We start from the raw sequence: 27,564 nt of genomic DNA, 5'->3' as shown, positions 1-27,564 counted from the left end.
TGTCTCTCCAACTGATGGGGCATCACAGACATTTGTAGTAATAAATTTACATTTCATTTGCCATTCCAACAGAGGGTACATCACAATCATTGGTAATATATTTGCATTGAATTTGTTTTTCCAACAGAGAGTGCATCACAAATATTTGTAGTAAAATATTTGCATTTCCTTTATCGTTCCAATAGATATTGCATCACAAACATTTGAAATATCTAAGCATTGCTTGTGCATCACCGCGCCCCTGTTGCTTTTGAAATTAAATAGAGTCGGCCGGTTCCGAACATCAACTGGAGGAAAACATACAAACAAGACTGCAAGACAAGCACATTAGTGAGTCCATCCATCCATCCATTATCCAACCCGCTATATCCCAAATACAGGGTCACGGGGGTCTGCTGGAGCCAACACAGGGCACAAGGCAGGAAACAAACCCTGGGCAGGGCACCAGCCCACCGCAGATTAGTGAGTCTTCATTGTTCATTTATTTTTATAAATTTGTTTTTTTTCTAATTATGTTTTTCTCAAACAATAAAAAAAAACTGTTTATCTTCCTCCCGGACAATGCTGGGTATTCCAGCTAGTAATAAATAATTCACAGTCATTTCATGCTGTGCCATCTCCGTCTGTATGGTTTAACAATGGAGTATCATTGTTTGTGTTTTTCAAGGCTCGTGTTCCATTGTTCAAACGTTTGTGCTGATCTTTGCTGTACGGCGGGTTTTTTAATTTTGTTGGAAGAACCAATACAATAGATATTTGTTTAATTTTATCGACCATTTTACATTTTTATTCCTGTGTGTGGTTGTGTAGGTGGGGGGGGGGGCTCTAATGCTGTTAAGACGGCCCTGATGGAGACCCTGGCTCATTCATGACAGCCATCTTGTGGTGTGCGTTTCTGTATAATCTATGGGACAATTTCAAATAATCTGATGATGGCGCAGTGGTGGGTCAGTTGCAGGCCTCTGGGTTCAAATCCTGGCCCGGACCACTTCCTCGGTCACATTTACATGATTCCCATCAGTACATTAGGTCCCCCCGACACAAAGATGTGCCTCTTATGTTAACTGGCCACCATTAGATGGTCGTCTGGTATGCCAGGTGTGCCCTGACCTGGAGCTTCCATCTTGAATCCCAGGATTGAGGGGTGAGCTTCATCTCTCCTGGACCGCAGAATACAAAATGCGGCTTCTGTTTCTTAACACTCTTTTGTTTTCATTCTTCCTCCCCTTACAGATCTGTGTCATCAGAGGAGAAAGTCAACCAGAGGTGAGTCCTTTTGGCTTCTTTTTCGGTTTCGGAGTTTTACGGGTTGTTTCCACACTGTAGGGGCTGGCGGCAAAACAAAAAAAAATCTGTAGGTAGTTTTGACTGGCAGTAGGGAATCGGATTGGAACAAGAGAGAATCTTTTGGGGGTACCAACCTGGCAATCCCCATGTAATTATAACAAAAGAAAAATGAAAAATCTGCCATTACAGAGTTCACAGCCAGAATTGTATGGAGCTCATTATGAACTCGAGTCCTGGTTGTAGGAAGTGAGACGCCATCTTATGGGGCTGTTCCTTTTTTTATGGTGTCCCGCCTGGAAAGGGGCGGGACCTGCTCAAGGTATCTTGATTGGCAGAAGCGGCCTGAGGTGTGTGCAGGGCCTAGGGCTGACTAACCCCTCGCGGGGCCGGTAACGTCAAACGACTGTAAAAACCTGAGCGTGAATTTAATAAAAATAATGTTAACATACACCGAATTTTCTCAATACAGTATTCATCTAAATTTTTGCAAGATAACACATGGACTTTATCAAAATATAACAATATAATCTATTAAAAAAGAAAATCCTGAGACGAGACAAGACTGTTTTCAAGAGATTTTTTCAAGTCCCGCCTTCCTCTCAACCATATTGAACCACACCGACGGTACTCTGACCTCTCATTGGTGTGAATGCTTTTGACAGACACACTTCCTGCTCTCTCAGCTCTTATAAATTCTAACGTTTTCCTCACTTTAAGTTGCCAATTAAAGAAGACGTATTATGTCCAAATCTTATTGAAGAATTTCATCCCAAAGTGTTATCAACAGTAGCAATGAGTAGGTGGGCAATCCTAGCACCGAGAAACGATGAAGTCAAACGAATTACCGAGAAAATTGTCGATCGGCTACACGGCAAATTGGTTAAATGCGTATCAATAGACTCTGCTGAAGCAGTTGGTGGTGATGATGCGGCAGATGAAAACTTCAACTGACAATATCACGAAGAATATCTGCAACCGTTAACACCGTGTGGTCTTCCACCGGCCAAATTACTGTAGAAAGAAGGAATATCGTAATGTTATTACATAATTTATGTGTGAGTGATGGGCTGTGCAATACGACAAGATCAGTTGTATTCAAAATTGGTCGAACAATTCTGACACGTAAAATCTTAACAGGCAACAAGAAAGGTAATGTAGTCCATCTAACATGAGACACCAAAGGAGATCTTGATATGCCATTTGTATTAAAACGTTTACAGTTTCCCGTTAGAATAGCTTTGGCAAAGACAATTAACAAATCACAGGGACAAACATTTGAAAAAGTTTTTTTTAATAGAGAGAAAGAAACGAAATTCATTCACGAGCAGTTATACGTTGCATGAAAAGTCCAAACGTGGAATCAAAATTCAATGCGATATTTATGAAAATTGAATTCAGAAAATTGTTTTACACTAAAAGTGTACGTTTAAAAAATATTTGTGTGTTAATTTCAGAGCCAAACAGGACAAAATCGTATTATGCAATGAAAAACTCGAAAGCAACATGAAACATAATTTTCTTTCAAATGATTACGTTTTACTATTTTGTTTTACTCTGGTTAATTACTCGCTGTAATGTTAACTAGTTAGTTCTATTATGCAGATGTAAGAATTCCCATGAAAATAACAATCTGTTGTGGCACATGGCTGGGGGTGGTACCCAGCCGGGATGCCCAGGAGGAACGGAGGAGGGCTTGCGCCTCCTCCAGACCACAAGGGGGCGACCGCCCTGGTGGCTTTGGGGACCACGGGTACAGAACTTTGAAGCTCAGCCCTGTAGGGGCCCGTGGTCACCGCCAGGGGGCGCCCCGATGCCTACGGAGCCCTGGACCTCAGCACTTCCACCACACCTGGAAGTGCTGGGGGGAAGAGGATCAGGGACACCCAGAGTGCTTCCGGGTGCGGAGCCGGTACTTCCGCCACACTGGAGAGTGCCGGCTGAAGCTCATCAGAAGACACCTGAAGCTCGTCCGGGTGTGGATAAAAGGGGCCGCCTCCCTCCGTTCGACGGCTGGAAGAGGACAGAGCTCATGAGGAGAGGAGTAGAGACGGTCAGAAGAGAAGAGGCATTGGACAGAAAGGCCTGGACTTTGGGGGAGTTTGTGGGTTGTGTCCTTCACTGTAAATAATAATCGTGTAAATAAACGTGTGTGGGTGATTTAAACGATGTCCGTCTGTCTGTGTCCGGGCCATGCTCCACACTGTTTAGCTTGCACATCCACATCCTCAGAACCACAAAGAGGCTAGTGAGTAGCCCCGCGCCAGGGGTTGGCGAGTAAAGTGAGCAGAGGGGGCAGAGCCCCCTAGTAATCGATTAAAAAATGGCCCCACGATCTCTTCCACTCATGGCGTCGACAACGATACGGCTAAACCAGTAATCAGACATCACTGCACGTTCCACTACCAAACACTCCCCACACTGTTTCAACGAGGCCATTCAGGGGCAACTGGGCGACATAGTTAGGTCCAAAAGAGATTTTCAATGATATTTAAATGACAACGGAACGGAAAATCCACAGAATCACCTGCTTTATGAGAGTCCCAATACGTTGAGAGTAAAGATATTCCTTACGTCGTACTCGCAGGTCACCTTTTGTATTCTAAGTAATTGTATACAATTGTAATCTCTTTAATTAGCCAATAAAAGGTGTCATTTTGCTTGACTTTTCACGACATTCATAGTGACTAACACGGTACAACACTCTCATACTTGAAAGGATTAGCAATTTTGGTTGTAGAAGATAATGTAAGTTAGAGTTTGTTCCATCTGCAGAATAAAGTTTGTTCGTCAATTATGTAAATTTATTTTTAACATTTTAAATCACGTTGTCATTTATATACAGGTCAAATTCCATTACAACGATCTCCCAGGGACCAAAAAAATATTTCGTTATAACGAGATTCTGTACTTGTCACTATAGTGCTTTCTTTAACTTGTGCCCAGGCGTCTGCAATCTTTTCAATAGCTTAATTCACGTTAATTTTACTCTGCACCTGCCTACAAGTTATGCTGACGAGAATTTTTCTCACTTTCCCGAAGCGCGATTGCAGCGTCTGTGGATGATTGTTTGTCCGTTGCCGGGGCAGGGCAATAACAGGCTCATAACGCTGCAGTGAAGTGACACAGAAACAAATCATAAAAGATCGGGGTCGCGCTATAAGTCCCTGTCTTGCACCCCAAAACACAAGGCTGAGTCTCAGTACTTTAGGAAAACCAACTTTATTCAACTTGAAACAGGAACGGCACACTTATTTATCGTAGCGTGATCTGCCACTCTGCTATACACAGACACAGCAGTCAGGCAGGGTCGTGGCCAGATCAGTGATCAACTAATCCTGTTATCTGAGTTTACAATTGTTCCTTGCATCACCCATCGATATCTTTTCTGTTTGCTTTGGCAGAGAGACACAGAATACCTTTGAGCCAGCTGTTGCCCTGGCAACAGATAAACAATCTTCCACAGACGCGGTGATCGCACTTTGCGATGCTCTTTGGCATTTTGTCCCGAAGAGAGTTTACAAACCTCACATTTTCTTGAATGAGTGCCGCATTAATAGGAATGTTTCTTGACCGAGCGTCTCTGAACTACATAAAAACGGCTTTTTCGACGTCTTCAAATGCAGCAGTTCGCATACGTTTGCAACCCGAGATTTTTTTTCTTTTTTGCTCGGTCTTTCAAGAAAGTTGACAGCGTCATTGGCGAAATTCTGAATTCACTTTCAACGTCTTTTTTTTTTTTTTGCCGCAATCGAGAGCTGAAAAATTGTAACTTTTTTTCCTAATATGAACTGTTATTGTTTTTTCGTGTCTGCTGTTTCTATAGGACGCTGACAATGAGTTAAATTCCAATGGATGTTTTTTAATTGTTGACGAGCGATAAGCAAAAGGTATCACTGAAAACCACAGGAAACAAAAAGGGCAAAAAAAAAACTACGAGGAAAGTTCGAAGAAAGAATTTTGTTTTTCCAGTGTTTGTGTTTGGGGATCGTTGTGCACAACTGAGCTGCGGCCACAGAACTAACTGCTCTGTGGGTGATTCATTCAGGCATTTCAAGGGCACTTCGTTGTACAGTGAACCCTCGTTTATCACGATTAATCTGTTCCAGACTGTACCGTGATAAATGAACTTTCGCGAAGTAGGATTCTTTATTTATAAATCAAATATTTTCGCAGTTCGAGTATAGAAAACCTGTTTACGACCTTCTAAATACGTTTTTTAACATTATTAGAGCCCTATAGACATGAAACAACACCCTTTAGTCACCATTACACTCGTATTACCCAATAAATTAGACAAAATAAGAGAAAATAAGACATATTAGACGTTACAAATATCATATTATTACTAGGCTCACCTGCCTTTTAAGGCGACCGACTTTTATCCTCCATTTTTGTGCGCTCCATGTGTACATCAGGCATGTAAGTGTAGGGAATGAGAACATCAAAGTGCCCATTCATAACATCTTTTTTTTTTTTATCCCCTCGAGTGCCTGTCCAAAGTCGTACAATGTCAGCCCGAATCTGTACCGCTAAAGATGGAGTTTCATGCACTAAATAAGCTATAGATGAGAATAAGCAAGCACCATCTCCCCCGATATTTACTACGCGGTGAGGCATTTGTACTCCACCAACATGAATTATTTTCAGAGACATAATTTTGTCTATTTTTCCAGCGCATTGCGCACAAAAGCAAGGGAACGATGGGAGCACCAGAACTCTGCTCACATCGCGTCGCTTCGTACTGCAAGCCGCAAGTAGTAAGTCTGTAATAAGCGGAATATCGCTACGCTTTCCACTCACAGGACGGAAGGACAATCCCGACCGCTTTTATATAGTAAGAAAGAAGAAGAAGATATCACACAGTCTGGAGTAGAAAATCATCTGTTACCTGGAAAAACGAAACTACAAATCCCATCGTGCATTGCAAAATGGGCGGGGCGTGTGTGAAACTCCGCGCCTGTGTAGCACTCACGGGATGGAAGGACAATCCCGAACACTTTTATATAGTAGATTATTGTACTGTACATTTAATTGCACACAACCACTAACCTATGAAGGCACAACCTCAGTAGGAGAGTCTTCAGGTGGTGCAGTATCTTCAGCAGGTGCGTTGTTGTCTTCTTCCGCTAAAGAAGTACTAGGAGTAGGCAGTGGGTGTCTGGGTGCGCAGCTGAAGAATATCTTGATAGGCAGTTGCTGGCGCTGTCTTTTCATATGCGTGAGGAGGCTTTTGTAGGGTATTGCCATCTTTAATCATATCCAAGAGTTTCACCTTCTCCTGGATAGTAAGCATCTTCTTCCGGCGCTTAGTTTTATTATCAGAAGGCTTAGAAAAAGCAGCACGTTTAGGAGCCATCATAGAGCTTAGATAAAAGTTCTCAGAAAGCGCAGGCGTAGTGAAGTAAGTGTGTATGAGAAAAAAATCGCGATAGAGTGAAACCGCGAAAGTTGAAGCATGATATAGCGAGGGATCACTGTAATGAAAGTATCTGTGTCGAATGTACTTCGTAGTAACGAGATTTCTATAGACTCGCGTCATATGGGGAAATTGTCGGGACCATAAAAATACTTCGTTGTAAGGAAAATTTTGTTATAAAGATATTCGTTATAACGGAGTTTGACCTGTATAATTAAAAAATCTCTTTGAACCTAACTAGTACCTAACTGGTAAAGGATGTCGCCGAGTTGTATTTCGCCAAGTTGTTTCTTTGCCGACTTGTCTTTTCGCCGAGTTGACCGTCGCCCAGTTACCACCGAACCCAACCAGGCCTACTGTAGCAAACTGAACCAAAGACTCGACTAAGAAACGATGGTGGGCTCTCCGGACACAAAGGAGTCATAAGTGACAAACCATCAGTCAAAATAGAAGCCAACCCAGCGACTATTTCAGGAAGACATTATACTGGCGACCCTTTTCGGGTGATGAAGGTGGACTATGAAATGTTTTCAAAGACGTACCTGTATGGAATTTGACCTTGGAGAGGGATTTTAGAAGCATCTCGAATATACAGTATATATATACTGAAGAATATAACTTGACAAATCCGCTCAAACGGGACACGCAGATCTGAAAAGCAGTGCCCCCTTAGGCACGGGGCCTGGGGTGGTCTCCCCACTTGCCACCCCCAAATGCCACTCTTCCTGATTGGAGTTCGGTGTGCATGTTGGGCGTCGTCCTGTGCCGTGGAGGGAAAGAGAAGATTCTGTTAGCAACCACGCCCCTCCTCTTGTCCCTGGAAGAGGACCCCAAATGCGTGATGGGGGGGCATCTGAAATTTTGAGGGGTGGGGCAGTTAAATTTTGGTTAAAGTGTAGCTGGTGCAACCACCCATTTTGAAACTTGACTTGATTAGTAAAAATAAATCATCTCTACAAGGCACTATAAAATCAGTCATATTTTTATATAACCTCCTTAGTGTTATGCCACCCACAGCCCCTGGAAAAAAAAGCAGATTTTTAAAAAAAATATTTATTATGTGTAACAGCAACATGTAAACAGCCACAATTTCAGCATGAATACAGTAGGAAAGGTCTGTTGAGTAGCCACTGATGTCCCTCGTGTGACATTCTTTGAGACAGTCGCCAACAACATAGCCTGACGTCACAATGGGGTGTCACGCAGGCACGTCAAAGGGTCACCCTAGGTATGTGATGCCACCCTGGGCCGAGAGGGGGCACAGCTGCTAACTGCTTTGTCCTTTTCTTCCGCCTACCCAGTTGAGGACAACTGACTCCTCCCCTTCTGGCCCTTGGCCAATAAAAACAGGACCACCCAGAAAGGGGGCGTCATTTCTTAGCTGAGGGTCATAGGGTCTATGATGGCGGCTGCCCATCTTCAAATTAAAAATCAATAGCAACATGGCAGAGACCAAATGTTAACATTTAATAATTAATAAATACATTGATTTTATTAATTGACATTGATTAATACATTCTCAGTTTTTGTAGAATATTGTTTTTATTGCTTTGAATCTTGAATTCAATTATTTAATATTTGGGTGGCGTGGTGGGTCAAACAATAAAGAAATAAATCTGGAAATCAATAAATCAATCAATAAATAAAAAAGAAATAAATTTGAAAATCAATAAATAAAGAAAGAAATAGATCTTGAAATTAATAAAAAAAGAAATAGATCTGGAAATCAAAAAATCAATCAATAAATAAATACACCTGTAAATCAAGAAATCAATAAATAAATAAATAAGTACATCTGGAAATCAATCAATCAATACATAAATAAATCTGGAACTCAAATCATTAAAACAATAAAACAACAATTAAATACATAAATAAACATAAATAAATAAATCTAGAAATTAAAAAATCAATAAAACAAATCTGTAAATGAATAAATCTGGATATCCGTGAATCTGCAAATAAATACATCAATAAATCACTCAATAAATAAGTAAAGTTGAAAATCAATACAACAATTAAACAATGAATCTGGAAATAAATGAATAAAAAAATAATTTGGAAATAAATAAATGCATCTTTGGCATAAATAAATATTATTTAATTATTAATTTATTCTATAGATTTCTTTATTTATTTCTACCAACAATTTCTCTCTTTCTTTATTCCTGCCACAGATGTATGTATTTATGTGCATTTCCTTGGTGTTTATTATGGAAAGACGCTCTATGAAGCAAAACAAAAGAATCCCAGTCCTCCCTGACTGCGTGAGTGTGAATGAATCCTTAAACGTGTTAGTGTTGTAAAACTGGAAACATGCCTGCTTGCGATGGTGAGGCGCTATATAAAGTTTTTAAAACCAGTACTGATTGTTGAATTGTGAGTGCATTATTAAAGGTGTTTGTTTTCAGAACCTGGTAATATGTCTGCTTGGAATGGCGTTCGCTATAGAAAGGCGCTATATAAGGTCAAAAGAATAAACCCCAATGCCAGCTCAATGCATAACCTTGAGGGGATCATCCAGCCTGCTAGTGTTCAATGGATCCAAAACCTAGTAAGGTAATTGGCGCCCCCTGGAGATCCAACACATTTATTGCTGCACAGCCAGCTATACCATAGTATGAACGTTGTCTTTGATCAATGCGATGATAACGCAGCCTTTTAAATTTCAGCTCACATTTCTTTACATTTTTTTCTTCCCTTAAACAGAAAGAGATCCATAAAATCTGTTGTTCTGACAATGACGAGGTGGAGAACACCCCCAAGACCTCTACTCTGGCTACCACTCTGGCTACCACTCTGGCTGTCACCACTACTGAAAAGCCCCCTATTAAAGATGAGTATCTACAACTCGGGAGCTGCATGGATCAGAAATTCACTTACCGGTCGTGCCAGAAGGTCTTCTGCCCCCCATGGATGAGGTGCATCAAAGGAGAGTGCCTTTGCAAGCTTCCCTATCAGTGCCCAAAAGACACGGGCTCCCCTTCCTGTGGCACCGACCAGAGAAACTACAGGTCCTTCTGTCAGGTGAAGAGTATGGGCTGCAATGGCAGAAATGTGAATTTCTCACACAGCGGTGATGACTGTACAGGTGAGCATCTCTTGAGTAGGACCCCCTAATTGTTTGGGAGCCACTAGTTAATAAGACTTGGTGGGCTACCAACTGAATCTTCCTGTTCAGATGTTTTCATGGGTTTGAAAGGGGGTCACTGGGTTCTTAGCTGGTGTACTGTTTTTGATTTTTTGGATTTTATTTAATGTGTTTAATCTTCCCATTTTCGGGTTGTTATATTGTAGCCAGGGGTCTTCCCCTGTCTGGGATTCAAAATCGCTGATTCTGTAATTTCCTTATGTTTAAAGATCTTTATCGCTCTTCCTTGTGTTTTGTGGGTTTTGTTTCCATAAGAGATGGGGCCACCTGCCCATCACTGACAAGAGCCGGCCCACAGCCCTGTAAAGGCGGGGCCAACCTACAGTCCCACCCCACAGGCTCTACCCAGAGTCCCTTGCAGTTCCTCCTGAATGAACTTGTGATGTGTTTCTTTTCTTGATTTTTGATCTCTGAACTCCAGATTTCAACTACAAGGTGGTCCAGATCTAATTATGCAGATCCAGATTGTCTGGATGACTTTGATTTATGCGGGGACGATTCCAGTTTGGCGCAAAGACGATTCTTCATGTCGTCAGTTCGCACACTTCTCAATGGTCTGGGATTTTTTGGGTGATTTTCTATGTAATAAACGTAATAAGTTATAGCGTAATGAAAATTGCATAATTAGATCTGGACCACCATATACTCTTTGGATCTGTGATTGGGACGTCGTTTGATTTTTTTGGGATTGTCTTTCAATCTGTCCTCCTCACACCTTATTTTTGTTCCACATAACTTTTTAAAAAATAAATCTTTTAGTTTTTAAGGATTCTATGGGGTCCTTTTCATTACTAGCCAGGGTTTGACGGTGATTTCCCCCTCTAGTGGGCATTCTGAGAATTAGTTAGAGACTTCTTGTGTATTTGGGAACCCTCAAGTTCATTACAGGGGTTTTGATTGTCACTTTATCCAGTTCCGGCAGTTCATTTTCTTCTGTTTGATTTGAAATTAAAATGGTTTGCAGTAGTAGGCTGTTGTACCATGTTAGCCATGTTCAGTCAAATGTGTCATTTTGCTTGACTTCTCATTGCAAATTAAAGTAGTTTAAATATTAGTTGGTCTTCCGTAGCAGCATGTTTGTTTTGATATGGGCACAGCCATTTTGTGGATCATAGCTGCAATGTTACTATGCATGGACAATGAAGGGTGTCATCATGTGTATAAACATAAGAAATTTAACAAACAAGAGGAGACCATTGGAATGACAAATGCAATACATTTTATTACTGCAAATGATTTTGATGCACCATCTGTTGGAATGACAAATGCAATGCATTGGTCCCTGTTATATGCCATTTGGTATGGAAATCGTAAAAGCAGCATTAATGTTTGTGATGTGCCATCTATTGGAATGACAAAGATATAGCAGCCGGGAGGACACAAAGACACTCACCCACTTCATTAAAGTGATGCATTGCATTTGTCATTCCAACGGATGATGCGTCACTTACATTTGTTGTAATAAAATGGCATTACAATAAATGTTTGTGATGCACCATCTGTTGGAAAAACAAACCCAATGTATATGTCTATGCAATTTGCCATCTGCTATGGGATTTGTAAAAGCAGTATTTATGCTTGTAATATGCCATCTGTTGGCTTGACAAATGCAATGCATTTTATTACCAAAAATGTTTGTGATGCACCACCTGTTGGAATGACAGAGATATACAAACCACATGGGCTCACAGACAGACACACAAATGCTTTTCCTTTTATTATTTTTCATTCTAACAGATGGCTCATCACAAACATGTGTTGAAATAAAATGTACTACTACAAATGCTTATTGTACACCATCTGTTGGAGCGACAAATGCAATGCATATGTCTTTGTTATATGCCATTTGGTATGGAACTCGTAACAGTAGTGTTAATGCTTGTGATGTGCCATTTTTTAGAATGAGACATGCAATGCATTGTATCACTGAAAAGGTTTGTGATACGCCATCTGTTGAAATGACGGTGTCATAGCAACCAGACAGACAGACAAACAATTATTCTTTTAAATTGCATTTGTCATTCTAGCAGATGGCGCATCACAAACATTTGTAGTAAGAAGGGATGACCTGGGTTTTAAAAATACTCCTTATGTGCAGTAAATCTAGGGATGCCTTGGACTTTTGATGCGTCCCTTGAGTATTGGGAGCAGTTCTGGTCACTTGAATCTATGCAGGGAAAAGCAGCCAAGTGTGTCCCAGGACTTAAGGACAGACTCGGAGAATGGGGACCTCATCCAGAAGTTCAAAATCCTCAAAATCATTGATAAAGTCAAACCAGCAGAATTCTTTCGACTTAACGGTGAATCACGTACTCGAGGACACCAGTGGAAGTGAGGGGGAAGAGGATTTAGGACTGGAGGCGGGAAGGAAAGAGATGTGGGAGTCTGGAACACACTACCGAGACATGGAGATGAAGCAGAAACCTCGACAACCTTTAAGATGGATCAGGATGAGAGGTTGGGACTGCTGAGCTATTAGCCAAACAAACGGGCAAAAAATGGGCTGAATGGTCTGCTCTCGTTTGTCAGATGTGTTGTGTTCTTTTGTTCGGGTGCAGTGGCAGGCTGGATGGGAATAGACACTTGAATCTCAGCTGACTGGGTGGGGCTAAATGCTTGAGCAACGGCCTTGGGGGGTGATGTGTTGGGGGCAAATACTTGAGTGGCAGCCAATTGGGTGGGGCTCAAGACATGGAGTTGAAGCAGAAACCTCGACAATCTTTAGGAAAGATAGGATCTGGATGAGATGTTGGGACAGCTTAGCCATTAGCTAAACAAACAGGCTTGTCAGGCTGGATGGTCTCCTCTCGTTTGACAAATCTGCTGTGTTCTTATGTTCTAAATTATCTGAATTATCATGTGGTGTGTTGTGCTTTATGTCCGCAGACCAGTTTCGGTCTTGGTTAAATCTCACATCAGGCAACATGACTTCTCTGGTCGAAATACAGCGGCCTGGTTCTTCCAAGAGCCTGCTCATCTGTGGAGACACCTGGAAAATCCCAGCAGCGAATGTCATCTGCAGTCAAGATGGACATGAAAGGTAAGAGAACTGTGCACTCACTGGAGGTTTCATCACCTGCAGGCTTCACTGTATGGGACTGTCCTGTCATTAAGAAGGACACCAGATAAGGCTCAGTGGGTTTGCTCTATCGACACCAATTCCATAAAACATATGACAGTATGGACAATGCAAATAAAAACAACAAGTTAGACAATTCTGGTGTGGGGTGACATTCAGGTGCGTTTAGTGATTAAGTTAATGGTTAGCAAAGCTGGAGGATTTCACCTTTTTATTTACTTCAGTTGTTGATTACTGAACAGATTTGTAACAATGTGTCGTATTCAAAAGTAAAGGTGATAACAGAATGCAATTCCAAGTGTTGGTAGACTCCACGCTTTTTAATGGCAGTACACAGTACAATGGAGTCCAGGGGCTTTCATACAACGCAGAGTGCAATTCAAATATTAATTATAATAATAATGATAATAATAAGAGCAGTAATAATAATAGTAGTAGTAATAATAATAGTAGTAGCAGTAGTAGTAATAATAAGAGTAGCAGTAGTAATAATAATATAAATAATAGTAGTAGTAATAATATAATAATAAAATAGTGGAAGTATTAGTAGTAATAATAGTAGTTATAGAAGTAGTAGTAATCATAATAGTAGTGGAAGTAGCAGTAATAATAATAATAGTAGCAGTAGTAATAATAGTGGTAGTAGTTGTGGAAGTAGTAGTAGTAATAGTAGTAATAATAATAGTAATAGTAGTAGTAGTAATGATAGTAGTAGTAGTAATAATAATAAGATTATTAATAATAATCATAGTAGTAATAATAATAATAATAATAGTTGTAGTAATAATAATAATAGCAGTAGTAGTAATAGTAGTAGTAATAATAATAATAATAGTAGTAATATTAATAATAAGAGTAGTAATAATAGTATGAGAACCACTATGACAATCTGTGGTCTGCACAGGGTTTGGCAAGCAAAGCGAGCAGAGGGCAGAGCCCCCTAGTAGTAATAATAATAATAATAGTAGTAGTAATAATAGAAAATAATAATAATTTCCCATGCAAGTGATGTGACAATGGCATCGACTCAGGTGTATTAGTGGTTGAGGGTCTGCGACTATTTGGGTTCAATTTTCCTAAACATTACATTTTTTTAAGTATACCCCATAGAGTCATATCCAATAATTAGTAAATGAAAAATATCAGTTAATACAAAATGGCCAATACTAGAAAAAAATCAGTATTAATATCAAAACCATGGAAGATGAAAAGGAACTGAAATAAGTTCCCCATATCACCATTAATGTTAGTTACAAAACAGTAAATTATTAGAATTATATAAATAAAAAAGAACTTAGAAAGGAACTGATGAATTGTAAAATGGGAATGCAAATGACACACGATGGGCGGCATCTGGAACTGAAAGATGGTGGCAGGTGCAGCTGGAGACCTCTGCAGCTCTGCTGGACAACCAATTGGATTGCAGGTTTTTGTCACCTGGTTTGCTTGACTTGAGTCAGTTAAACAACCCAAATCCTAACCACAGTGTTTCCAAGTGTTATTTTTCACTGATATATAAAATAAAATGTCAACCTCCTCAATGGTGGTGGTCCGCAGCTACTGAAGCCCCCCACCTCCCAACACCAGTGTCCATTTTTGCACCCATCCTGTGCTTCAGTCAGTCGAGGCAGCTGCACCTTTCCTGGGTTATTAATGAGTTCAAATGCCATTTTGCTGCCGGTTGATAGCTTTACAATAATAATCGGCAGACCACCATTCGTTCAGTCACTTCAGTCTTATTGATGCTTCACGGTTGCTTTCCCCTTCCATTTATTTCCAAAGAGGTGACATTTAAGTTTTTTTTTGTACTGTGTTAGTTAACTTCCCTAAAGCACCAGGAGAGGGCACTGCTGTGTATGTGTGCTGCTTGTGCCCGCGCTTTGCCCTGCATTTGACATGCCTGCATTGGGCATTTGAGTGGCACTCAGACGAGCAAAAGAGGAATAAACACCAAACATACAAAATCAAGCAGCCGCCCTTTAAGTTCAAATTGACAGAGTAAACCCGCTCCTAGTTGAAATCGTGCCGAACGTTTCTCCGTTTTAAGTGGGCTGACTTTGCAACGTTATGAACCTGCCTGTAAGTCTGAACAATTATGCAAAACTCCATGAAATCCTTCAATTCTACACTCCGGCCGTGTTTTTCCATTAAAATTCTGAATTGCATTTCCTGATCCCACACTACACTGGTTTTTACTCTTCCATTAAAAACGGCCCCAAAACCCCCCGACTGTCTTCAATGTCTTAATACAGTTATGTACAATTTGATGGATGGACTGTAATAATGTAAATGACGGGGGTTTCGACGTTTAAATGACCCCACGTTCTGCTTTCTGGGTTTTCCACTTCCTGTATTTCAGAATTTTTTATTTGATGTCCTCTAAATACCAACTAGCATCTGCATTTGGAAGAATGACACACTTTCATTCAACATGTACGCAGGGTGATTCTTGGGGTGGGTGCCAGAGTGTCAGATGACACCCAGGGGTCAGAGGAGGGGGAGAGGGGGCCAGAGGTCATCCCAGGTGTCAGAGGAGAGGAGGCCAGGGGTCATAGGAGGAGAGAGAGGGGGCCTGGGGTCATCCCAAGGGTCAGAGGAGGGGGGGAGAGGGGGTCAGAGGTCATCCCAGGGGTCAGAGGAGGGGGGGAATCATTCCCGGGGTTGGGGAAGAGGAGGCCAGTGTCGGAGGAGGGGAGGGTCTTCCCAGGGGCCCATTGGGCTTTGGATGCGTCCCTGGAGTATTGTGAGCAGTTCTGGTCACCACACTAGCGGACAGACAGAGAGAAGAGCAGCCAAGTGTGTCCCTGGATTAAGGATGGACTCGGACCCTTAAATCAGTTCAGTCTGTAGTGGTCCAGTGCCACTCAGGTTCACCCCGTTGAAGGGACGGTGATTTGTTTATTTTTTTGGTGGGGATCCCAGGAACACCCCCAGCCTTGGCCCGACTCGTACCACTCACACACTGAGACACGAAACACAGCAAATCAAATAAATAAATAAGTGTGCAGTGTTTTAAATAAAAAGGAAATGTAAACAACAAACAAGCAGAAAACTCCGCCCTTCCCACAAATACAGCACACAACATCAAACACTCAAGACAACGTCCATGAAGCAGTCCCATGTATCGGGTGCAATTGAAGGTTGGAGAGCGGCAGATCGTGTGAACGGTTCAAAGAGCTGAATATGACGTTTGTCCCACCCTTTCTGAAGTGGTGTCGGATGAGCTGCGTTTAAGCACAATGCAGACGGGCACGAGACATGACTTTTATCCAATCAAGACAGGAACGCAAGGACAATCGCGTATAACTCAAAACCCGTGAAACGGCGACGGCTCTGGCAGACAAACCACGGTGATTCCTCCCCTCAATACCTATTGTCTACATCGCACCAGACGTGCTTCACTCTCAAAGTTCCAAAAAATATATGTTCTGCACACAAGGAAGAGGATAACCGTCAACCCCTGACTCGTATAGAGCAAGGCCACAAGAAACCTTTTTAAAGGAGGATTTATTGATAGAACAGGTAAAACACACTAAAAGTTCAATAGAGCAAAAAAAAAAAAAGGATGTGCCTTAAAGAAAATGGAAAAAAAAAAAGAAATTTTCAAGAATAATCTAAGTAATAAAAGGCAAAGCCTTCACTGACTCGTCACTAATTCTCCAACTTCCCGTGTAGGTAGAAGGCTGACATTTCGCAGGCTCATTCCTTACAGCTTACTTACAAAAGTTAAGCAGGTTTCATTTCGAAATTCTACGCGTAACGGTCATAACGGTCGATAATGGTCGACAACGTCCGCCATGTTGAACTTTCTTATTTATGGCCCCATCTTCACGAAATTTGGTAGGCGGCTTCCCTGCGCTAACTGAAACCGATGTACGTACTTATTTCGGTGGTCGGTCGCCATATTGAACTTTCCAACATCACTAATTCTCCAACTTCCTGTGTAGGTAGAATTTGGTACTTATTTCGGTGGTATGATGCCACTGTCGGCCGCCATATTGAACTTTTCAACGGTCTTTGTTACTTATGGGCCCAACTTCAAGAAATTTGGTATGCGGGTTCCCAGCGCTAACTGAATCCTACTTACATACATATATACGTCCATAGCCTGCAGCTCGGTCACCGTGTGAGGCGGCGTTGGTGCCCCCCTCCCAACGCCTCCCACGCTGTTGGCTGCCTGCCTATATAAGGCCGTCCGTTGCTCCGGTCTCTACATTCACTTCCTTGCTTCGCCACGGGATTCACGTCTCCCTGCTGATAACTACAGCCTTTTGATTTAATCCATGGCTTCTCCGCTGTTTTATTGTTCATTTATTACGATTATAGTTATTGTGTAGGTATTTTAGACTTACTTTACATTGTTCAGGTCCCCATTTCCTTTATCATTCTAACCGTACCCCCATTGACATGTCTATCGAGGTGATCACCATCGATCAAAGAACTGTCACTTACCGAGTGGTTTCCATGCCCTGAGATGGCGCCTGCCTTTTCCATTCTCTGTGTTACATATTGCACGGCCATCTCAGGCTCACTCTTGATATCTGGAGGAACATTGTGTCTTATGTATTGAATGACTGAGACAGGTTCAAGGTGTGGACTGATGACGGTACAGGAGATAATCAGACTACACAGGAGCACTAGAAGAGTGAAATGCTTAAGCCCTTCACCTATGGATCTGCATGTGAGTTGATGGCTGCCGCTGAATTGTTCGGTTGTCACTTTCAAGTGTACCGAAATGGCCAAACATTTTACACAAACCGCCAATGCCTCTTAAACATCTTAGATTGACAGGTGACAATTTCAGTAGTGGACACTTTGATGTTTATGAATGTTTAAACTCTCAAAAGCTGGATGTGAAGTTATCGATGAAACCGGTTGTATACTTACAACACTTGACAGATGCCGAATGTCACTTCAACACAAGTCCTACAAATACTGTCGTCATTGAAACAAACCATGAAACTCAAAGCGATTATGACAGCAGCAATCCAAGCTGTGAGATTTGAAACAAGATTACTGTTCACATGGCCGACTGTACGTTACATGCTCAAGAGTAAGCTCAGCACACAGCTTGGTCAGATTACAACCGGAGGGCCGAACTCACAATGTGGTATACAAAGAGATCCTTAACAAATAATTATTGGGATATTTTCCCTCAGTTTAAAAAGGTTTAATTTTCTTCTTAATAAAAATTTTAAGGCAGTACTTCACCCCTGCGAAGCGCGGGTATTTTGCTAGTCTAAGTAATAAAATTTAGAAAAAGAGAAGAAATACAATACTTATGAGACCCAGCAAATTCCATCAGAGCGCACTTGAAAATGAACCGCACTGGACTTAAGTTATCAGCCTGGAGGGGCAGGGCCCTTAACTATTATGGACACGCCTCCTTGGAGGATCCACCCACAAAACAGAAGAAATATGACAGAATTGCATGACAGGCATTGATATTACATACTAACTAAAGAGAATAAAAATAACAGATGTTACATAATTAGACAAAGAATAAGTGAACAGAATGATATTGTGACGATAATAAAAAGAGAACAAAGAAAATAAAATGACACATTTTAATAACCAGGAGGGGGATGGAACCCTAGCTTGACCATCACACAGAGGTGACTTGAAAGAGGCCATCAGTTGTTGTTATTGTGAACTCGGTGAAGAGGAAGAATAAAGAAGAACCATAAGAGGAAGAAGAGGAGGAAGAACAACAACTACAACAAGAGGAAGAGTAGGAGGAAGAAGAAGAAGCAGGAGAGGAAGAAGAAGCTCAACAACAGCAAGAAGAGGAAGAGGAGGAGTAGTAGTAGTCAAGCAGGGGGTTGATGTTTCTCCTTATTTTTACTCTTTTTTCCTTTTCCTTGCATGTTTGGTTTCTCGTGTTCCCCACCAGAGCACAGCAGTTACTCCTGTCGTTGTTTCCTCCCTTTCATCCTGCTCCAGAATTGAGAAGTGAACTCTCTCAGATTTGCATAAAAAGCAAAATAAAACAAAACAAAACACAAAAAAAATAGTGACTAAAACATGGAGAAAAGGCAAGAATCAAAAGCCAGAAAACAGAAAAGACACAAAGAAAAAAGTAGCAGTGAGGAGCTGACCTTTCAACCCGTTGTGCCGATGAACTGGAGGTCACAACCACATAGGCGACGCCCCTAGAAACCAGGGATGTGACCCTTAATGACGGACCCAAAATTTGGTGGCAAGGATGGTTAAAATATAAAGGCTTTCTATTTTAGTGAGCAGAAGCATAAAAATCGAACCTGATCATGGCACCATTGTTTACATGCTGTGTATTATATTCTGTGTATTATTTTATAATAAATTGCAACTTTTAGGATATTTTGACATCATGCTCTGTGAAAGGTTTGTAGATGGGCGCCCCCTCCTGGTCACACAAGCATAAAAGGTTCTTTTCTGACTCAATTTCTTTTTTTTTCTCCTTCTTCTTTCTTTCTTTCTTTCTTTCCCATCAGAGGTGCAAAAGAAGCCACCACCTTAAAGTACTCGGAGGTCACCACAGCCAACAAGCCACTCAAGTGTGTAAATGTCCTGTGCACTGGACTAGAGAGCACCCTGGCAGAGTGCACCATCTACAAAGAGAAAAACTTAACGAAGAACATGAATGTCGCCACCGTCCAGTGCTACACGGACACCCACAGGGGTACTGCTGCCTGAGCAGAGAGCTCTTCAGAGTTGTAACTTAGGGGGATTAGTCGGGAATGGGAGATGAACAGGGGGCTCTTTGAGGTGGAAATGGGCATTAGAAGAAAGATGAATCTTGATGTTTGCAAATGTAGTCACACCAACACCTAGTCATGGAGCTGAGGCATGATGCTCTAGCAAAAGCTTCCCATCCATCCATCCATCCATCCATCCCTTTATGTCTAAACCCACTTTATCCTGTGGGAAGCTGTAGCAAGCACCAAGCGCAAGGAACAACCTCTGGACAGGATGGCAGACCACCACTGTGCTTCACCACAGAGATGGCACTAGGCAGGTGATAAGCAGTGCCAGGTCTTATCCAGACATTGTGCTTGGAGTTCAGCCAAAGAGGTCAATGTTTGCCTCAACAGAGCAGACACTCTAACCATAATCATCTGATGCCATTTAATTAAGAATCTATCTATCTATCTATCTATCTATCTATCTATCTATCTATCTATCTATCTATCTATCTATTACATAGTGCCTTTCACTTTGTATATCTATCTATGATATAGTGCCTTTCACTCTATCTATCTATTTATTATATAGTGCCTTTCATATCTATCTATCTATTACATAGTGCCTTTCACTTTGTATATATATCTATTATATAGTGCCTCTGTTATATAATGCCTTTTTATCTATTATAGAGTGCCTTTCACTCTATCCCTCTACCTCGTACAGTATCTGTCTATCTATATATGTTATATAGTGCCTTACACTCTATCCATCTATGTATTATATAGTGCCTTTCATATGTATCTATTTATTTTATGGTGGCTTCCACTTTTTCTATCTATCTATTATATAGTGCCTTTCACTTTGTCTATCTATTATATAATGCCTTTCTATCTGTCTAGCTACCTATTATATAGTGTCTATCTATCATGTGTGTGTGTGTGTGTGTATGTTATATGTATGTATATATACTGTATATACATGTATATATATTTAATTATCTTTAAAATGCAGCTTTCAGTCTCTGTATACACTGTAGTGTAATCATTTATACTTACAAATCAGGCCAAAGAGAAGCCATTGTCAGTGCCCAGTCCAGGGCAGGTCTTCAGTGGTGGCTGCCAATGACCGTCATTCTGCCTTTTCTGGCTCCTGGTGAGATGTTCCCTGACGAGCCTTTAACACCCGTCCACATGTTTCACATATTCAGTGAACTATTTGTATAAATGCAGTGTATGGGCTGCGCTCTCCTAAGCCCCCTGTGTAGCTCATTTTCCCACTATCTGTCAACAGTCCACCTGCTCTGATCACTCCTGGTCAGGCCTGCTTGAATCACTTGAGGTCCTCATCACAATATCAGAGAGTTTGGGTTACAACTGGCCACACTGGGACTTTTTTTTTTTGCGTTTTTATGTGTGTTATGAGTCAGGCTGGTTGTTTTGTAAATGATTTAAGAATTTGTCTCTTTTTCCCACCGCTTGTCGTCCTGCAGTCTGTCGCCGTAGCAGAGAGTTTCCCTGCGTCAATGGGAAATGCATCGCCTTGAACAGGACTTGTGATGGCGTCAACGACTGCGGGGACCAAAGTGATGAGCTCTGCTGCAAAAGTAATGGCTGCTTTTCTATTTTTTTTTAAATAAACTATAATTTAACGAGTATTATAAGTATTGAACGCATCAACGTTTGTCTCAGTAAATACAGTATATTTCTAATGGGGCTATTGACATGAACTTTACACCAGATGTCGGTAACAGCCCAAGTAATCCACACATAAAAAAAGAAATCAAAACAAATAAGTCCATAAATGAAGTGTTCCTGCCCTGCGCCCTAGGATTGGCTCCAGTGGACCCCCGTGACCCTGTGTTAGGATAGAGCAGGATGGGAAATAACTGACTGACAGTCCCACGGCAGGCACGGTGGCGCAGTGGTAGCGCTGCTGTCTCACAGTAAGGAGACTCGTCTGGGTTCGTTTCCCGGGCGTGGAATTTGCATGGGTTTCCTCCGGGTGCTCCGGTTTCCTCCAAGTGTCCAAAGACATAAAGATTAGGTGCATTGGTGGTCCTAAATTGTCGCTAGTGTGTGTGTGTGTCCTGTGGTGGGCTGGCGCCCTGCCCGAGGCTTTGTACCTGCCCTGCGCCTTAAAAATGAGGACATGTCCGGGAAAATGAAGGACGTTTGTACGGAAGCATACTTGGGCCACGGAGAAGAAAAAAAAAAAAATACGGACATACTGAAGAAAAAAAAGTGTATGTCGAGCATAAAGTCGACATGTTGAAGAAGAACGTCGTAAACTCCATCATAAAATCAATGTTTAATTTACTAGATTTTCTCAAACCCCGTCATAAGTAATAAAGCATATTAAATGCTTTGTATTAAGTGTCCCCTAACCCAGTTGTTAATCGCTACGCACGTAGATGAGGTGCAGGCAGCGATCACCACAAAGAACACATTAATCTCCTGATATTCCTGCTCTTTGAACATTTAGAACACTAAGATAAATACTTGATATCATTTTCATGATGAAATGCATTAAAGCGTGTATTAAACACGTGGGAGCATGATGGCGTTGAGGTTGCGCTGCTGCATCACTGCAAGGGGGTCCTGGGAGTTCTCTGCCTTGAGTTGCCGTGATGTTCTGGTGGGTTTACTCGGAGTGCTTCAATTTCCTTTCAAAGTCATGTGGGATGTGGGGTTTTGTGACGCTAAATTGACCCTGCTAGTCCGTGACATGCGATGAGGTTCATGGCTGGTGACTCCTTCAGAGTCCGATTTGTAAATATATGAACCCCAAAGAATCCCTTATTGACTATTCAATTGACAGCCTGCACATTGACTACTGGTTATGTTTCATATCTCATCAGCACTCTTTACACACACATCGATCGGTAAGGCGATTATTTGTCTAAGAAAGAACGTTACGCTTATAGCGGCGGAGAGAGCGCATTTGCTCCTCACCCTCCATGTGCTCTAAATTTGCCGTTGCAATTCCACAGTTCCTACTCATTCAATACAAATAAAAGTATAGAGTGGTGTATAAAAATAACGGATTTTAATTTTGACCATAATTGAAATATTTAGTGGTTTTTAAAAGCTTTTAATTCTGTTGCTTTAATCAATTTTAATACAGACTGTTCAACAAAAGGATAACAAGAAAAACAAAAGAATATTCTATTTAAGGTCAGAATTATGTTTTTAAATATTGGATTGTTCTTAGGGCGGCACGGTGGCGCAGTGGTAGCGCTGCTGCCTCGCAGTTAGGAGACCTCACCACTTCTTTTAAGTTTAGCTCTTGGAATTCTAAGGAGACACTCATTTGAAGATCTGAGGTTACGATTTGGAATATAAGGTGTCAGACATTCCGATATATAAGATGGGGCGAGATTATTTAAGGCTTTATAAACCATAAGCAGAATTTTAAAGTCAATCCTGAATGACACAGGCAACCAGTGTAGTGACATTAAAACTGGAGAGATGTGTTCAGATTTTCTTTTCCTAGTTAGGATTCTAGTAGCTGCATTCTGCACTCGTTGCAGTTGATTTATGTCTTTTTTGGGTGGTCCTGAGAGGAGTGCGTTACAGTAATCTAGTCGACTGAAAACAAACGCGTGAACTAATTTCTCAGCATCTTTCAAAGATATAAGAGGTCGAACTTTTGCTATGTTTCTTAGGTGAAAAAATGCTGTCCTAGTGATCTGATTAATATGCGATTTAAAATTCAGATTACAGTCAACAGTTACCCCTAAGCTTTTTACCTCCGTCTTGACTTTTAATCCTAATGTATCCAGTTTATTTCTAATAGCCTCATTGTATCCATTATTGCCAATGACTAAGATTTCAGCTTTCTCTTTATTTAACTTGAGAAAGTTACTATTCGGTTCGCTTCCCGGGTCCCCCCTGCGTGGAGTTTGCATGTTCTCCCCGTGTCTGCGTGGGTTTTCTCCGGGCGCTCCGGTTTCCTCCCACAGTCCAAAGACATGCTGGTTAGGTGGATTGGCGATTCTAAATTGGCCCTAGTGTTTGCTTGGTGTGTGGGTGGGTTTGTGTGTGTGTCCTGCGGTGGGTTGGCACCCTGCTCAGGATTGGTTCCTGCCTTGTGCCCTGTGTTGGCTGGGATTGGCTCCAGCAGACCCCCGTGACCCTGTGTTCGGATTCAGCGGGTTAGACAATGGATGGATGGATGGATTGTTCTTTTCTTAGTCTGATCCCATTTCTAATAAAACTGAAAACGTTTATGGTCTTACCTTTATTTGTAAATGAAGTCCATGCGCCCATCCTTCTTCACGAAAATCTCCTTCACTTCCTTGAAAAAGTTCCTCCTTATTTTCCTTTAGTTTTAAAATTCTTAATCTTCCATTTTGGCAGTCAGTCGGAACAACAAATAAAAATAAACGGACCGCTGCAGTGCATTTCACTTTCTGTTATCACCAACTTATTGTCGACTCTGCAGCAACGAGCACCTGTTGGACTCACATGCGCCCCCTTCAGGGCGCCACGGTACTGCCTGCCTCACTCGCCATGTGCCTTTTCACTGCGGTTTTGTGTCCGATCAGCAACACTAAATATGTCGCACACATTAATTAAAGATATTAATCAGACTGTGGAAAGTTAGGGTGTGTAATAAACGTGTCTGCAAACCTTATACTGGCGACATACAGAGAGACAGCAACGGGCACATGCCACTTGCCTGCATCAACCCCGTCAGTGTGTGAGGTGAGGGAGAGCGCAGTCCGAGGTGCAGGTGAGGCTCGTCACTGACGCACCTCGCGTTTCTGCCCTGTATTTGAACAGAAAATGAGCAATTTCAGCAATTTTGACAATAAAAATGATTAGAATTATTGGAATCATACAGAAAGCAAATTTATTGCACGGACCAGTGGTCAAAATTATTTTATGTTATCATTATTAGTTTTTCTACTTTTCATGAGAGCGTCACTTACCTCCTCTGACCGCACGTCCCTGCTGCTAGTGTATGTGTTGCTCGTACTCGCCCTGTGATGTGCTGGCGCCCCGTTCAGGATTTGCTCCTGCCTCGCGCACGATGCTTGCTGGGATGGGGGCAATCCTGAATGGATGGCATAATTAAACATGTCTAACGAAGATTTTTCAAAGGATAGCTAGTCTTACTTGCGCGAAGACGTTTATCGTGTGGTGATTGCTTATGTGGAGAAAGAAAAATGGATGGATAGGAAGTGAGGGGTTTGGTATGTCAGATGGAGACAGCGTGCATTCAGTAAAGAAAGACCACTCAGAAGAACATCCATTGAATTCTGTGTTCATGTCTCCGACCACCAGCTCAGGACCCCAACATTTACACAATATGTAAACCAGTGCGATATCCATTCAGACATCCAGCTTTTTGGAGCCTCGACACATCTGCCATAAATAAAGGTCTTCTGAACTGAACGTACTCCTGGAGAAGCTTTACAGAAAGGGAGCAGCACTACCACCACGCCACCGTGCCCCCCACACGTTCAATACCTGCTTTAATGCATTTCATCATGAAAATGATATCAAGTATTTATCGTAGCATTTTAAATGTTCAGAGAGCAGGAATATCATGAAGTGAATGGATTCTGTGCGGCGATCGCTGCCGGTGCCACCTCTTCGTGAGGAGGAAGTCCGTTTAAGAAGCGCATAGCGATTATCAACTGGGTCGGGGATCACTTAACAAAAAGCATTTAATGTGCTACATAACTTATGGTGGGGTTTGAGAAAATCTACTGAATTAAACCTTGATTTTAAAATGAAGTTTACGAAATGACAAAGTTAAACTCGAGAGAGTAAAAACAAGGGTTTAAAGTGAAAATGTGGACTTTAATTTCGATATAAACGGTGAGAATAAAGCGGAAATGCCGAGAATACAGCAGACATGTCGACATTATTCTTGACATACCCCTTATCAAGCGGGGTCATTTTTGCTAAGTCGCTTGTAATTCGACCTCTCCAAATTAGAATCATTGCTGTTATTGAACTATCTGGAGTATAAACACATGTTTGGTCTCTTTGTAAAGGTAACATTCTCTAGTTTCACCTTTAGTAGTCAGAATCACTGTAGGTGGGACTGATCAAAAGTTATGCACATTAGAACTCACAGAAAAAATGAATTTTTTTTTCTCGCCTAAGTTTTTTTGTGAAAATTAAGGCCTCTATAGCTGCAGTAGGTAGGTGGGGACAGAAACACACTATGTACCAACAGAATAACTTGTTGACTACTCACATTTCAAATTTGAAAAGAATACCAGTAAAAATGACATTTTTTACACCAGTTTTTATGTGGGCATGTCCAGGTGCTTTTTAGAGGACCATTATCCACATTTTGGACCGTATGTTAAAAGTGTAATAACTTTTGAATGCTTCAACCCACAGATATCAATGAGGGCTCTACTGAAAGCTTACACCTAAAGGAATCTATATCTACACACAGTGTCACTCTATTAGTTATGGAAATTCATTTTCCATAATAAAAACAATAAAAAATACACATTTCAATATAAAAATAGTCAAAACAAGTCTTATGGGCCAAAAAAATATATATATATTTTATTTTTACTTTTTTTTAAAATAAAATGCACACAAACTATATACATTTTTTACAAACTGTTACAACACAGCTCAGCTTTTTTCCATGCGCCACTGATTGTAGCAATCCCTAGCAGGCAGAAAGCACAAGGGCGTGTCACATGTCGCTCTCTGCCTCAGACTTATCCTGGTCCGATCGATCACTGTCACGCCGCGTACATGCCTCTATTACTTAATCGAGAGTGTATTTACGTTTTTCTGTACATTTATCCATATTTAAAATGCGAAAAAACTAGGTGAAATCACAATAAACAACCACACACCAAGTCTGCAGACTGGCACAAATGCCAGCTTCGCGCAGCTCCGATCGGTTTTGTTTACAAGTTGGCATGGCAAGTTACATATCGGCGTTCTCAGCTGCTCATTGGCTGTAAGTTTTGGAGTGTCACTCACAGCGTCCAATCAAACTGGTAGATTCGTAATTCGTAACTCGTAATTGGCCAACTTAGGTGTCAATCAGAAGCTAACACTTCCGTGTAACTTGCTTTAGCATGGTTATTGCCGACAGAAACAAATTACGTCTGATATGACCAATAGAAGTAAAAAAAAATGTCGGAGCTAGTCTCAAGTTAAGAAACGTTTTCTGGAGTTTTTGTCCCTTTGAGGATCTATCGTGTGTTTTGGACCTAATCGTTTTACTGGATTATATTCCCTGGAGCCTTACGGACAGAATGAGATCAATATTGCTCGGAAATATTGATGTTTGACTTGCAGAGAGCCTTCAAAGGTAGGAAAAGTCAGCTCTTAAAAAGTATTTACTTCTCTGTAAAAAAGGATTTAGTGTCAGTGCTGTGGTTGTTGTGTGTCAAAATGATTTATATCATCGGAAAGACGAGACTCTGAATTTTCATTTGATGGGTAGTATGTCGAGGTGCATGACAGAGGGGCATGTACACATGGCTGTGGCATGATTGTGACGTCGTAAAATCGTCGTTATGTACCGGGACTGGTACGTGTGCATGTTAAGTGAATGCGTGTAAATGAATGTTAAGTGAAAATGTGGACTTTAATTTCGATATAAACGGTAAGAATAAAGCGGAAATGCCGAGAATACAGCAGACATGTCGACATTATTCTTGACATACACTTTGTTTTCCCTCTGTATTTTTTCTTCTTCTCCGTGGCCCACGTAGTTTGTATGAGGAACTTGTAGATTTGGGTGCGACTGCCGATCCCAATGTGATGTTGGAGAGCCTCAATGACAAGACCCGCTGGGCTGGCTACTTTGAGCAGTTGTTTAAAGCTGATCCTCGGGTCAGGATGTTGGATATCTCTGGTCCACAGTTCTTGATGCTGACCCTCCATTTAGCTGTGAACCCTTCAAGTCTCACAGAGATGGCACAGGTGGTGAACCAGCTGAATGGAGGAAAGGCTGCAGGGATCTGTGGTA

The 27,564-nt window shown here is 41.4% G+C and overlaps 1 protein-coding gene across 1 annotated transcript in view; it reads left to right on the top strand.

Moving 5' to 3' along the window:
- Window positions 1–27,564, top strand: part of cfi (complement factor I) — a 70,804-nt gene that overhangs the window by 9,412 nt on the left and 33,828 nt on the right. The window contains exons 2-6 of the mRNA XM_039758187.1: window positions 1,234–1,266; window positions 9,413–9,794; window positions 12,741–12,894; window positions 19,407–19,594; window positions 21,089–21,202. Coding sequence (XP_039614121.1) covers window positions 1,234–1,266; window positions 9,413–9,794; window positions 12,741–12,894; window positions 19,407–19,594; window positions 21,089–21,202 — 871 coding nt within the window. The remainder of the gene's footprint in view (window positions 1–1,233; window positions 1,267–9,412; window positions 9,795–12,740; window positions 12,895–19,406; window positions 19,595–21,088; window positions 21,203–27,564) is intronic.

Source organism: Polypterus senegalus, chromosome 7 (genome assembly GCF_016835505.1).
Source record: "Polypterus senegalus isolate Bchr_013 chromosome 7, ASM1683550v1, whole genome shotgun sequence".
Classification (NCBI taxonomy): domain Eukaryota; kingdom Metazoa; phylum Chordata; class Cladistia; order Polypteriformes; family Polypteridae; genus Polypterus; species Polypterus senegalus.
The sequence above is the reverse complement of the archived record's forward strand: the minus strand, read 5'-3'. Positions and strand labels throughout refer to the sequence as shown.